Raw genomic sequence first — 13,850 nt, 5'->3', positions numbered from 1 at the left:
TCATCGCGCATCCCGAAGAAACTGGTCCACCGGAACACCCTTCTCAAAGCTATCCCGATAAAACTCATCCAGCTTCACAATCAATCCATCCTCAATCTCCATGCAAACCATCGCCACAAAACACCACTCCGCCCCCGTGGCCGCCTTCCTAGGCAATGATCCCAAAAACGTTCCATTCATGAGGGATCTAAATACGCAGGTCGTCCTCTCTTTCCCGTCAACGCCATCCTTCTTGGCCCACCAAATGGGCGTAGATGGGTCCAGCGCCGCCGTAAAGTCGGGAACGGCGTTGCGCCAGACCCGGTGGTGGTTGTCCATTCGTGTCACGTGGAGCTGGGAGCCGTGGTCGATGTAGACGGCGTTCGGGGCGAAGAGCTGCGCAAAAGCGGCTGGGTCGTTGGCGGACCAGGCTGCGACCCATCTTTCGGGGAGTGTCTCTTCAGATGTCATGTTTTGGAGGCGTGGTAGGGATGGAGATGGACCGAAACTTAGGATGTCTGAGCCAGGCGGACTATAGTCCGTCTTATATCTCTTTGCATCTTTTCTCCAATTCCGTTCGAGCTCAAGGCTACATGCGGTCTTCGGTATTTATCGCCAGTCCTGTTGCATTCCCATGGTCCCGAATAGCAAACTACCAATTTACTACGGTAAGGTAGGTGGGTAGATAGGTACTTAAGGTACCACCTCACGTCCTCGCCTTTTCGCCTTTTCGCAGCCGCTAGAGTCCTTAAGAAGACAAAGGTTAACGCTATTTGACTGTGACTTCATCTCGGCAGATAGATATGGGCCGTACGACAGACAGGACTACCTGCTGATTGGTAACCCGAGGGAAGATGCAGTCAGCAGCAGATCGCCCCGGACTCGGCGCTCTTTAGCAGCCGAGACGGACTTCTAGGCCGAGAGGTTCGTCGGGTCTTCATTGCCTCACATGGTAAGAAAAGCCCGTTAGTTGTGCACAACGGGGTGGCCTCGGCTTTCTTAGTTTTGCAGCGGTACTCGACACACTCTGAAATGCGGCGCTCTCGAAAGCTGCTTTGCGGGGTAACCTCCGTATCTTCCGATATCAAACAATTGAGATGCCGCTTTTCGGCTTCCGTTGGATCCACTGACCGGCTATGAAGTGGGTCACAGTCGGCCTCGATATTTTTAGGAACCTGGAACCTATGGCAAGTAAGTGTTGTAATTCAACCAACAACCAACACACATACAGCTTCCCACTTCCAACTTTCAACAGCCAACAACCAACAACCAACACAGCCCCCAATCACCAAAGTCCCAATCAATTCAGTCACATCATGCAACATCCATGATTCGAAACGCATCCTGCCGACAGGGAGGCAAAGATCCATGATGATCAAGCCACATCAGGCTGCCTGCTGTTGACCATCGACGCACCAGCACCCGCTTCAGCAAGCTCACGCCCGTCATTTTGACTAACGACAGCGCGGCTAACCGCCAAATCAAGCCAGTATTGTCTGCGTTTATTTGCACCTACCACCTCACTCCATCAAGCGCCTCAGGAATTCGTCGCCTTGTACCTTATTCTTCAAGGGTCCATTGCTTTGGTGGGGTGGTGGGTCTTCTCGTGCTCTTGCTGAGCCTCCCACCTGCATCGGCGCTTAACCCCCGCCTAGGTTGCACTGTTACAACTTAAGGTAGAGGATTGAAGATCTCGAGGCGTTCTTCATGCCAGGCCAATGGGGCCATAGCTTGGTCCTGCAGTCCCGCGGCACTGGACCGTATGGCTCATACATACAAAATGGCGGCAACCAGCCAACCCGCCCCTAAACGCAGCTGGTTTCCGCGATAGACGTTGGCTCATCTCTTTTGGCCTCTGCAGGATTCATTGGCTGTGCGGCGAAAGAAGTCGGCCTTGGTATCGAAGAGTTGTGAGAAGAATGGAGCACCGCGACGATATTCCGTGGGGGCGCCGGAAGGAAAGCCAGAAGCCATACACCATCCGTCGGAAACCTATCTCACCAAAGACCCTCAGCTACGAGCCCATTTACGTCCAGACATCGAGTGGTACGACCATCAACATTGACATATGGAGACCTCGCGAGGAGACAAACCTCATTGCAAACGCAGAGCCCGAGTTTTCAAACACCTCTCGACCGACCAAGCCCTCCTCGAAATCACAGACCAGTACCTGCTACACAGATGTCACTGCCAGTAATAACTTACTAAAGGCTCCTCCGAATGCAAAAGCCGCTGCCATCGATGAAGAGAGCAACAATAAAGGATGTGAGGGTCGAACAGCTTCATGGCGCCCGATTTGGCTACGTCCACTTGTGCTAGCACTCTTTGCCAGCCTTTTCCTCTTCCTCTCCGTGGCGCTGGCTGCCATGCTGTGGTATTCATACACCAACAGTGGACTTTTCGAGAGTCGTCAGAGTCTATTGCACACTTATCTGTGGCGATTTGGGCCGACTGCATGTAAGTAGTGTGCCGTATTCTCGACTCCAGTCCCGGAAATGACACCCCCATTCAACTGTCTAACGCTTTGCTGTCTAGTTCTTACGATTTTGACTATTTTCTGGGCTAGAGTCGAGCTGCAAGCTATGATGTATATGCCTTGGATTTCTCTACGTTCGGGTCCCTCGCTCGGAGAAAGTGATCTAGCACTCGACTACACCACGATGCTTTTACCTCTTGTTTTCTCCCGGTCATTTCGTCGGAAGCATCATCTTGTTTTTCTTGTGGCTTCCATCTCTGCCTTGCTCAAGGCCCAAATCATCCTTGCCCCTGGGTTATACAGCCTCACGGAACTCCAAGTTACGCGTCCTATCGACATCCTTCTGCAAGACACTTTTGACTCGGTAACACCAGACCTTACATACACGCCGGATGCGAGTGTTTACTACAGGGCACGGGCTCAATACGACTTCAACGTCGACTATCCCTACGGGGTCGCGGAAGGTTTTGCGTATCAATCGTTTTATACCGGGAGTGATATCAGTCGAGGAACTGTCGCCAACCCAGTAACGGCCACCGTAGATGGGCTTTTCCTAGATACCCAATGCGTCAAGTTGAACTCCCACGCAATTTTGGAACAGCACAACATCGCCAACTATCAGGGTAGGGGTTTATACATGAACTTTACCGTGGAGCTTCAATTCGATGGATGCGAAGAACCAGTCATCATCCCGCATTTCAACGCCTGGCCCTCTCCGAGACTAAATGCCACATTTTGGGGCTTGCAAACGGACTCAGAAGTCGGCCGACCCTGTTCTGGACTCCCTTTACAAGCGCCAGCTTTCTTATACTACAATGGGGTATTTAAACTAGGGAGCGATAACTCGTCTGAGTATCTCCATCCACCGGCCGCTGTAATCTGCGAGCCGCACGCTTGGTTGTCAAAAGTTGACGTCACCGACGATGGAGTGAAGCCGACGGTGATGGCAGTCTCTGACGACCGACGACCTTTGTCTACGCCAAACATCATGACAATGTTGAATAATTCATTCCCGCCTGAAGACATCTGGCACGCTGATACAGTTTCAGGGTGGACTGGTCCGCTCAGTGTTGATCTTAGGTTCAGGGGCCACGCGACTGCCGAGTACCCAACCGTTGTAACGACCGACATGTTGCAAGATTCATCACAAAACATTACACGCCGGCTTGGGCCATTCGCAAGCCACTACCACCTTCGACAAAGGAAAAGCACCAGTGGAAGTGGTACATCGATGCAGCGTATCGTTCGCCTTACCATAAACCCCAAGATTTGCCTACCAATGATTGCGCTCTTCATTTTCAACGCCGGAATCACTGCGTTTCTACTTTGGCGTTACTATCACGACACCTCGGTCTGGCACCGCGATCCGGCGACGCTCCTCGGGAATTCAATGTTTCTCAGTAATCACCCCGACATCGCAAACCGGGCTGCAGATATCAAAGGCGCATCGCCGGACTGGAACCGCGGTGCCTTTACGCCCTCGGTATTGAAGACGACATCACGTGCAGTATTCTGCATCTTCACTATACTGCTGGCGAGTAGTCTTGTTGTCACCCTCCGACGTTCCCAGACATCGGATGGTCTGGCAACCATTGAAGAAGACGGCTATTTATACCTAATGTGGACCTCCTTCCCAGCAACCATAGCGCTCGGAGTGTCCCTCTACATCAGCTCTTGCGATTGGTCATATCGTGATCTCGCAACTCTCTACCACCTCTCCAGAGCAACATGCAACTCTTGCGACCTTGACCGCTCTCTACTAGATATGCTGGGACTAAGCGCGTTGTACTACTCTTTCCGTTACCGTCTCTGGTCTGTCACGGTCTCTCAAAGCCTCGCCATCGTGTGTGGGATACTCACTTCCCTTGTTTCCATCATCTTCACGGTCGAAGTCATACCGGGGTCGACACCAACTCAATTCCAACAAAAGACTTGGTTTCAGATACGGAATAACAGCGTTGAGTACGACGAGGCCTACAAAGCGAAACAACAAATCTTCAATGGTCTTTGGACTCGTCCGGAAGAAGGCAACGTGACTTGGCCGGAAAACACATTCGACAGTCTTTTGTTCCATGATTTCGAAAGCCTCGACAGCCTCGACCCGTCCAAAAACCTTTCAGTCGCAATCACAACACCCGCGACCAAGGTCGAGTCTCAGTGCACGCAACTCAGCGAGGATACATACGACATCAGCCATCATAACTCTACCTTGAAAAACGGAACGGTAGCGTACTATTTCGCCGCCATACTCGTCGACTTTGAGTGTCCTGGACAAAACAAATCTGAAAGCATCAAAAAAGACTTCACGATCGGTAAACCTGACCCAGCCGATCCGTTGAAAAGCATGTACTTTGCAGGCATGCTCTGGACGCAATCAGACCCAACTTCAATTGGCTGCGGGCTCCCGAACGAGTTGGCAACCTCAAACTCGAGGACGGAGTTATACTCTACATTTATTTGGGGAGAGTTTGACCCGGTTCGAAACGACTTCTTCTTTGTTGCCGTTTGGAATTGCAAATACTCTTGGGTCGAAGTCGATACGGAAACCAATCTGGTCTTCTCCGACGGCCGTCTTGCCATCGACCCAGAGAACCCCCCACGACCAGATATGGCGTCCATGAGGCCCCTGGACCCCACGCTTGATCTGAACACTTGGTTTTCTATGTACCCAGAGGTCGATCTCGGCGGCACAAGAGATCAGTTCAAAGGGGTGGAGGGCCCCTTCCGACCATTGATTAAACCGTATGGAACGATGGATATGTCGGCGTTCGGAGACGAGGGACAGCAGGCAGACGTGATGCAAAACTTGTATCACAACTACGCTCTCAGCTCAGCGCAACTCGCCAACGTCGTGAACCGCAAACCCATCACCGCCGAAAGCGGTCCCCCGCCGGCCCCTGTTGTGAAGGCGACCGTGTACGATAATGGCCGCCGTCGGCTCGTACAGAACCCGACCATCACGTACGTCGTGGTAGGTATCCTAGGGGCCGTCATCCTGTTCAACATCTGGGCACTAGTATCGGCCTTGATCCGGCGCTGCGGCGGCGGGGATAGCTGGCTGCTGGATATGGATGCGAGGGGTCTCGCGCCGGACGGGTTCCACAGTATCGCCTCGGTGGCCAGCTTGCTTCAGAACTCGAATACGGCAGCGCATTTGCCGCCTGGTTCGGAAATGATGTCGTCGGATGAGTTACACGGGCATATGCACGGATTGGGCTTCCGGCTGGGATGGTTCAGGAGGGAGTGCGACCAGACGAGGCACTATACGGTTGGTGTGATGGGCGATCCGGCGTTTAATTACATGGGTGTCAGAAGGAGCTCCAAGAGGGCTTCGGCAGGGTCTTTCAGGAAGGAAAGTGTGCTTCAATGATGACGAACATCAGTTCACCATGACGACGGATCATCATGGAGACCAGAGGAAGGACGGCCGTTGGCATCTCCATGTAAAAATACTAGGATAGATTCAAGGCTCGTCCTCAAATATGGAATAGGGAATACTCGCAGACACAGCAAAGTTCGGCATATCAACAATCTCCGCAATCTTCAAATCGGCCGCAATGCTGCACAGCATATACGCCTCCTCCCTCTCAAGCCCCCTCGTCGCAACAAGATACGCAATCAAACTCCTCAACGCCTTCCTACTCGCCTCCAACAAGTCAGAGTCAATCCCCAGCACCGCATACACACCACCATCCTCCGCTTTATGGCCGCGAGCATGCACCGACCCGCGCGTATCATAGTGCGGACTCGTAACATACGGCATATCCTCCCGCACCGTAAATCTCAGCGTAGCTTTCATGGGCGTCTCGATGGCTGTACCGCACACTTCCCCGTCCCCCTGGGCGGCATGCCCATCCCCACAGGAGAAATTCGCCCCCGGGACGCGGATGGGGAGGTAGAGTCTCGTGCCGGCCGTGATGTGTCTGCAGTCTATATTCCCTCCCGTCTCCAGCGGCGGAATCGTCGGAAACGGACCTGCTTCCGCCGGTGATACCCCCGCTATCCCCAGGAACGGACGCAGCGGGATTTTGATGCCTGGTTTAAAGACGATGTGCGTCGCGTCGTCGTCCCAGTGGAAGTGTTTTATGGCGTGATTGGGGAAGTCGTCTGTTAACAACCCGAAGCCTGGGAAGATTGCGGTCCAGCCCCAGCCTGTGGAGGGGGTTAAGGAAAGGAATTCGATTTCGAGAACGGAACCTGGGGATGCGCCGGTGATGGCGACGGGGCCGTGGATTGGGTCAAAGGTTGCGAGGTTTAGGGCTGCGAGGGAGGATGGTGTTGTGGAGGGGGTGATTTGGCCGCCGGAGGAGTCGAGGAGGTCGAAGGTTATGGGGTGGTTTTGGGGGACGGTGAGGATGGGAGGGGTTTTACTTGACCAGTGGAGGAGGGTTGGGTTTGCGGATGTGATGTGGTAGGTTGAGGGGGGCATTGTGAGAGAATCGGGATGTTTGAGGGCTTGTGATGTGTGGACTGTTGGGTCGGAAGAGGGTCGAGTGAGTTTGATGGTTCTGTGAAGCTTGTTTCGTAGTCACAGAGTTGAGGAACTTGGTCTTCCGGGGGAGAGAACGGAGGTTGATGGCGGATGGGGTTGCTTATCGGCGGTCGGATGCGGGGTTTCGGGTTTTGAGGGGGGTGTGACGTACCTTTATCCCGGCACGGCGGAGCGGGTCTGAGGTGCGTGACTGCCGACCCTCCGATAGGTGATCGGAGTTTGTATTCCTGGTTAGGCTAATGAGGGATCTCGAGGCTGGTGTTTATGACCATTTCCTGTCTATCATGGGATCAACACCGAGTTTGAGTTCTGAAATCATCGGTAAGAGTAAAGAGCTGTGTACCGTGATCGTGATTCGTATTTCAGTGTAGCTTCGTTATTAACTGATGAGTTGTCGGCACAACTTGACATACATGCACTCTATCTCTCCTTTTGATTCGTCTTTTGCGTAACAAAATACCCGTCCCTAGATGCCCCCCGAGGCCGCTCAAATCACAAAATCTCAACAGGCCCAAAAACGTTCCAAGAATCCTGACTCCCAACCATGCCCTCAACACTCAACCCCTTCGCCCGCTCCGCAAGCAACCCACCGCCCAGAATCCCAGCAACTTGCCTCGACAAAGTCGACTTGCGCCCCAAATACCACAACGCCTTGACACAATCCTCACACCGATCCAGCGCCTCCACCACAACCTCATCCCCAACACCCGACCCAACACCACCGCCCGCCTCCTCGAGCAACAACGTCCCCGCCATCGCAAACGACCGAGTCAACACCATAGTCCACGGCTCCGTAAGCAAAGCCCCTTCCTTCACAGCCGGGTGAAAATCCAACAACACGCCCAACCCGCCCACATCATGCTGCGGGGTAGCCGCCCTCGCGAGATCAGACACCTCGCGCACGCTCGCCCTTCTCAAATCCCCCACCAACCCGCTCGCCACCCTCTCCGCGGCACGCGAGGCGCTACCGAGACCCTGCTCGTCCACGAGCACGATGCAATCCGCCATCATCATCGCCGCGAGAAGCCAGTGTCCCAGGAGACAAATGTACCAGCTCTGGATCTTGGAGGGGAGCGCGTCGTGGTGCTCGATGCAGTCCCGGAACAGAGGGCCGTACATCATGTTCCAGTGGCGGTAGACCGCCAGTCCGTCTTGGATCGCGTCCTCGATGGATTTGGGTGTGGCGGAGCCGCGGGACGAGAGGGCTTGGATGCGTGTGATTTTGCGGAAGAGCAGGACTTTGACGGGCGCTGCGTCGCGGAGTTCGCGCTCGAATGTGTCGTGGGGGCAGGGCCAGCGTAGGGGTGCGAGTTTCTGGTGGCGTTTGATGATGAATTGGTCGTTCCAGCTATCTGGGGGTGGGATCGCCGCCGCTGCTGGGGTGGTGGTATCGTCGTCTTCGTCTTTACAGGGCGGCGAGTCTTGCTTCTTCGTTGTCGTCTCACGGCTATCTTCGTCCGAGACGACGGGCGGTCTGTCGGAGATGGCGGAGGATAGGGTGTCGAACATGATGGCGAGCCAGAAGAGCATCTTCATTGTCGCCTTTTCTTCGCCGTGAGCATCCTCTCCGCCGCCGCCGCCGCCACCACCACCATTCCATCCCGCTTCGTTCCTCGCGCCGCGTGCCTTTACCCGTTTCCTCCTCTCAAAGTTTTCAGACCTGCGCTTGAGGACGTGTAGGCGCCGGGCGCCGCGCTCGACGTAGAGCGAGTATCCTTCCTCGTCTAGCGCCGTCTGCACCTTTTCCTTTGTACCCGGCGTCTCCCAGTCGTTTCCGTCTCCGTTGGTGTAATCGTAGCCCAGCTGATTATGACCGACCATCCCTTCGTTCAACTCCCACCCGATCCCCTCCGCGCTCTCCTGGTTCTTCTGCGTCAGGCCAAAGAGGAGCTCCGCCATGGCCACCTTGAACGAGTCCACCCCCGCACAGTCGTCCAGGCACCGCTGCGCCTGGTTCCAGAACGATATCTGCAGCGCCGTGTCGAATTCCTGTTCAGTCCCCGGTATGGATTCCCCAAAGCCGTTTGGTTTCTGGTACCGCGCTTGACTCCGTTGGCTTCCCTGCGCCCACTGCGCCGTGAAGGCCATGATGGCGAGATGTAGCGCTTTCGTGGCTTTCCGATCTTCGGATACGCTGAGCGGTTTTAGGCCCAGCGAGGCAAGGGATTTGTCTAGCTTGAAGACGCGGCGGTAGATCCTGTTGGGCAGGTTAAGGTGAATTTGCGTTGGATCGTGACCTCGCGCATCGCCGACGAGACTCGAGCGCTCCAACTGTGTGGGGGTAAGTATGTAAGGACAGTTCTGCTCCACCAGCCAGCACGAGAGCGCGCCCTCCATGACATCGTGGTACAGCTTCATGAGGTTATCCGTCATCAGCGCCTGATTCGTCCGCGCAATCATCGCCTGCGTAGCCGAGTACTCTGAAATTCCGGCACCGGCGCCGGGTGGCGCATAGTTCATGGCGTGCGCTTGCTGCCACGCCCTCTTGCGGGCATTCGGGTTGATGCCCATGGTGGACGAGGTCGAGTCCGGGCTGAGGCTGATTGTCGAGGCGCCGTGCATGGAGACGAGGTCGGCGTCGTCGAAGCCGGGTAGCTCATCCGATAGACAGCTGGGCGCTGAGAGGGATGAGGGGCCCGGGAACAGGAGCGAGGCGGCGTCGTCGGCGGACGGGTCGAATGCGAGGTGCTCATCGGCGGGGGATAGCGTGAATAGGTCTTGAGGGAATCCAAAGTCGTTCGCTGCTGCTGCTATTGCTGCTCCTCCTCCGCCAAAGGCATGTGAGCTTGGCGTGTCGTGGGTGAGAGAGCCGACGTGATCCGGGATGAGTGACTGAAGCTCGGCGAGCTGGGCCTCACTCAAACCCGGTGGACCTTGCGATGCTGGCGATACCGAGGCGTTGTTGCTATTGCTCTCGTTGTTGTAATTCTTCTTGCTGTGAGTTGACTTAACTCTCTTCCGACTACTCGGCACGGCGGAAGCGGAGGCGGCGCCGGCAGCGGCAGCGGCAGCGGTCTTCTCGGCGGACTGCCTCCGGACCCGGAGCTGGGCCTGCTGTGACCGGGCCCAGTTGAATGTGCACGACTTGCGCGTCTTTGAACAGTTTGAGCACGGCCCGTTGATGCTCTGCCAGTCTGTTCCTCAAAAGATTAGTTCCGGGGTTGAAGACAGAGTGTTTCGTTGTCTCATTTGCTCAATTCACTCTGTGTGCTACCTACCAACCTCCCATTGAAGGTCCGCATCCAGACACAGCTGGATATCCTTGAGGGCGCCGGCGTCGCAGGCCCTCTTGCCCTTGCGACATTGGTCGCAGCTGCTATTCTGCCGCCTCATCGCGTTCGCGTATCGTCGGTTATCGTGGTTTTCTTCTCACTCTACTCGGTGGGTATGTATCAAGGTGAGGTGAGATGAGATTTCAATGTGGAGGTTGTGCCAGGTTGTGAGGCGGAGATTCGAGACAACGAAGCTGAAAAGAAGGGGTGGGTGTGGTCTCCAGCTGTCTCCAGTTTCTTTTTCCCCCCCCAACAAAGAAAAATCCCCGCTAGTTCCAAAACTCGTGACCAGTCAAATCCCCCGGCCATCCGAAACGACGTCGTCACGGGGAGGTCCCTGTCGCCAAAACCCCGCGTTTCTTTCCCTTCTTTCGCCTCTCTTAGGCTCTGTGGCTCTCTAGCGTGTCGCCTGCGTCAGCAAGGAGAAGAAAGCGGGGTGCATACGGCGAGTTTGCCAGTTGGTTCATGTTTCCCCCCCGCAGATCCTCTTCTTCTTCTGTGTTGAGATTCAGTCTCTGGTGTGTGCCAGGTGCCAAGTCCGGTGTTGGCTGGTCTAGGGGAACCGGGGTTGGGATGGGATCCGGGGAAGGGAAAAGAAAGGGAGGGGGGTTCCCCATCCTCCGGAAGCGAGAGCTGTCAACCCCGGATTCCATTGCTTGCGGTGAACCTTACGAGGCACAGATTCAAAGGATCCAATGGTTTGGTTAGACGTTCTTGAAGCTTACCATGTCGCTGGCTGCATTCTTCAACCGTCAGGAGGTTTCTCATGGGAAAATCAGCCCACTTTGAGGTCGTCTTGCAGTTGCATCCTACCTAGCCACTTAGGTAAACCAATGGCGAGCGAGACAACCCTCATGCACGGAGTCTCTGGCAATGGAATTGGTTCAAAGTCCTCTTTGACATATTACTAGCTTCATTCTGATGAAAGGGGGCCAATAGGAAAGCATCCATACATGGAAATCTGTTTCCGAAATTCCGACTAGAAACAAGCCTCATCGGCAGAGCACGACGCCAGACCCCGCGGAAACACAGTGTTTAGACCGAGAATCTGAGAATCGTTCATCATCATAGACATCACGCACTCAACCCCTTATACACAGCAGCCTCAACCTGCGCCCAAAGCCCCATGACCGAAGCGTCCCCAAACGGCAGAATCTGCGAGCACACGATCCCGGCCACCCCGTTCTCCCGATCGCACCACCAAAACAGGTTCGGCAGCCCAGCCCACCACGCCGTCCCGCTCGAGCGCCCCGTCGGCCCGCCCGTGATCATGAACGTCAGGCCCCAGCCCTGCGGCGGGTTTCCCGGGATCGGGTAGAGCTCCGGGATCCCGTTGGTCAGCTCCGGTTTCGCATCCTGGACGCCCTGCCGGGCAAAATCTGGGAATTTGGAGATTTGGTTGGAGAACATTTCGTCGACCGTCTCCTTCTTGAGGATTTGTGATTTGGTGATGGGGCAGGTTCCGTCGTTGAGGAAGACTGCCAGGATGCCTATGGCAGAATCATTCAGTTAGTCATCTTCTAGTCGGGCATGATTCCGAGAGAGACAAGGTACGTACGGGTGTATTCTTGAGGCTTTGCAAATATGCCGGCGCCGCCGCTGTTGAAGCAGGCGCGGATCTCTTCCTCCGATTGCACGATCAATGGCCGATGGAGTAGGTGGTCTCTGTGGACCAATTTGCCGTCGGGCCTCTTCTGGTGCATGTACGCCAACTGCGCCTTCATCGAGGGCGTTGGAATCATATTCACGTTGTGCAGGCCCAAAGGCTGGCAAATGTTGGCCTGGATGTAGTCGTTCAGACTCATGTTCGTGGCTCGCTCCAGCGCGATGCCAGCCCAGTCAATACCGACCTACGAATTCGAGTTAGAGGTCATGATCTCAATAGTGTGTCCACTTCCAAAGCTTCACTTACGCCGTACTCCCAGCCCTCGCCCGGCTGAAACAACAAAGGCTGCACCATATCCCTCACACTCCCCGAGAACTCGTCAATCCCCGCCGGCAAACTCCAATCGCGCAGCCGCCCGCTGAAGAACGTATACCCGAACCCGGCCGTGTGCGTCAGCAGCATGCGGAGCGTGATGCCGCGCTTCTTGTCCACGAGCTTGCCCTCGGGCGTCAGGACCTTGATGTCAGCCAGCTCCGGGCAGAGCTTCTCCAGGTGGTCTGCGTCGTCGAGGTTCAGCTGGCCCTTCTCGACGAGCTGCATGCACGCGATGCCGACCACCATTTTCGTGCACGAGGCGATCCAGTAGACGCTGTCCAGGGTCATGGGCTCCGAGGAGGCGACGCCTCGGGTGCCGGCGGCGTGGGCGAATTGTTCGGTGCCGGTGCGGTCGATTACGACTACCGTGGTTCCGGGGATCCCGGTGGGGTCGGTTGTGACGGCATTTTCTACGATGCCTTTGATTTTGTTGACTGCTTGTGATGAGAGAGGCATTTTGAGTGTGAGTGTGAGATTTTGAGTTGAATGTGAGTTTTCTATAGTGTGAGTGAGATTGCGTGTAGAGATAAATGAGATGAACGGCTCATGTGAGGAAGGAGGTGTGTGTGAGTGAGTGAGTTCAGATTTCACAACCGACACATGAGAAGATCGCAAAGATAATCAATTCGGCCGAGCTTCTTCTTGGCAATCTGCGCCTATCCTTTTCCAAGCAGACATGTCGGTGCGGTAGCATTAAATACGGGGACGCATCGTCTCAGCTGCAGGCCCAAAGAAGAACGCAACGCACGCAGGTTGACGAAATGGATGCAAACCTTAGTACTTTAGTCATTTGAACCGCGTCCAACCTCGGCCCACCACGAACACACACACACACACACGCTTGAGTCTTGCCGAGAATAGCTGAAAAAGCACCAGTGGTTCAGACCTTTGAGCGGCACCTATTCCGGTCTTGGGGCAGATCAACTTCCCCAAGTTTGATTCGTCTCAAGACATGGACCATCCCTCCCTCCCCACGATGCGAACCTGAAGGTTTGGCCTTCCCCGCAAAGCGGTTGTAGAACAGTAGTGTCACGGCAGTTGCGGATCCGCTCCACGGCCGCAGCGGCTCTCCGCATTTCACTGTGACATCCCGTTTTGTTTGAATCCTCTTCCATTTCAGTATCCGCCCATCGCCTGCCTGCAGGGCGGATCCGCAGCGGCTCCTCCTCTCGAGCCTTCTCCTCCTTCGATGTGCTGCGGGGATGCAGACGTGCACGGCGAGGCTGGTGTTTGAGGCAAAAGATATGCGATTTCGACGTGTTTTGCTGCATGTCTGAGGTGAGTACAACCTCGCCGGGTGATGCGGGATACAGAACATCTATCTGCTGCGGCCTTATGCGTCCAACGTTCCATTGCTCTGGGGGCCTCGGAGTCTGCGGCCTCTACGGGCGACACCAGCATCTTCTGATGGGGATATCGATGCAATGCCACGAATGCGGGCAGAGGTTGGTGCGGAGAATGTAACTGCGGTTGCCTCTTCCAAGGTATCCGTACGTGATGTTGGAGTACAGTGTCCCCATGGGGGTGCTCTGGGGATGCTCTGGGGATACCCGTTGCAGTCGTCTGATGTCACGTAAAGCAACACGTCTCATGCGAAACGAACTGGATGAGGTAGACTTCAATATGTCGTCACACGAGGCTATAAGAAGC

At 55.2% G+C, this 13,850-nt stretch overlaps 4 protein-coding genes across 4 annotated transcripts; 1 reads left to right on the top strand and 3 right to left on the bottom strand.

Moving 5' to 3' along the window:
• Positions 1-450, bottom strand: N0V96_009458 (uncharacterized protein; the record flags this gene model as incomplete). The annotated part of the gene is made up of 1 exon (XM_053198343.2): positions 1-450. The coding sequence occupies one exon, from the start codon at positions 448-450 to the stop codon at positions 1-3; it is 450 nt and encodes a 149-aa protein (XP_053044236.1).
• A 3,770-nt stretch (positions 451-4,220) lies between these two features.
• Positions 4,221-6,195, top strand: N0V96_009457 (uncharacterized protein; the record flags this gene model as incomplete). Its single annotated transcript, XM_065758646.1, has 2 exons — positions 4,221-5,727; positions 5,960-6,195. 2 exons carry the CDS (start codon positions 4,221-4,223, stop codon positions 6,193-6,195), a joined length of 1,743 nt encoding a protein of 580 aa, XP_065612711.1.
• A 1,244-nt stretch (positions 6,196-7,439) lies between these two features.
• N0V96_009456 (uncharacterized protein) lies at positions 7,440-10,280 on the bottom strand (the record flags this gene model as incomplete). The annotated part of the gene is made up of 2 exons (XM_053198346.2): positions 7,440-10,081; positions 10,166-10,280. The coding sequence occupies 2 exons, from the start codon at positions 10,278-10,280 to the stop codon at positions 7,440-7,442; spliced, it is 2,757 nt and encodes a 918-aa protein (XP_053044239.2).
• Positions 10,281-11,293: 1,013 nt separating this feature from the next.
• On the bottom strand, positions 11,294-12,656 carry N0V96_009455 (uncharacterized protein; the record flags this gene model as incomplete). The annotated part of the gene is made up of 3 exons (XM_053198347.2): positions 11,294-11,709; positions 11,778-12,069; positions 12,132-12,656. 3 exons carry the CDS (start codon positions 12,654-12,656, stop codon positions 11,294-11,296), a joined length of 1,233 nt encoding a protein of 410 aa, XP_053044240.2.
• Positions 12,657-13,850: the final 1,194 nt, after the last annotated feature.

The sequence above is a fragment of the Colletotrichum fioriniae genome, assembly GCF_027942845.1.
Source record: "Colletotrichum fioriniae strain IMI 355084 chromosome Unknown scaffold_12, whole genome shotgun sequence".
In the NCBI taxonomy this organism is placed as follows: domain Eukaryota; kingdom Fungi; phylum Ascomycota; class Sordariomycetes; order Glomerellales; family Glomerellaceae; genus Colletotrichum; species Colletotrichum fioriniae.
Note: the sequence above shows the minus strand (reverse complement) of the source record. Positions and strands in the feature narration are given on the sequence as shown.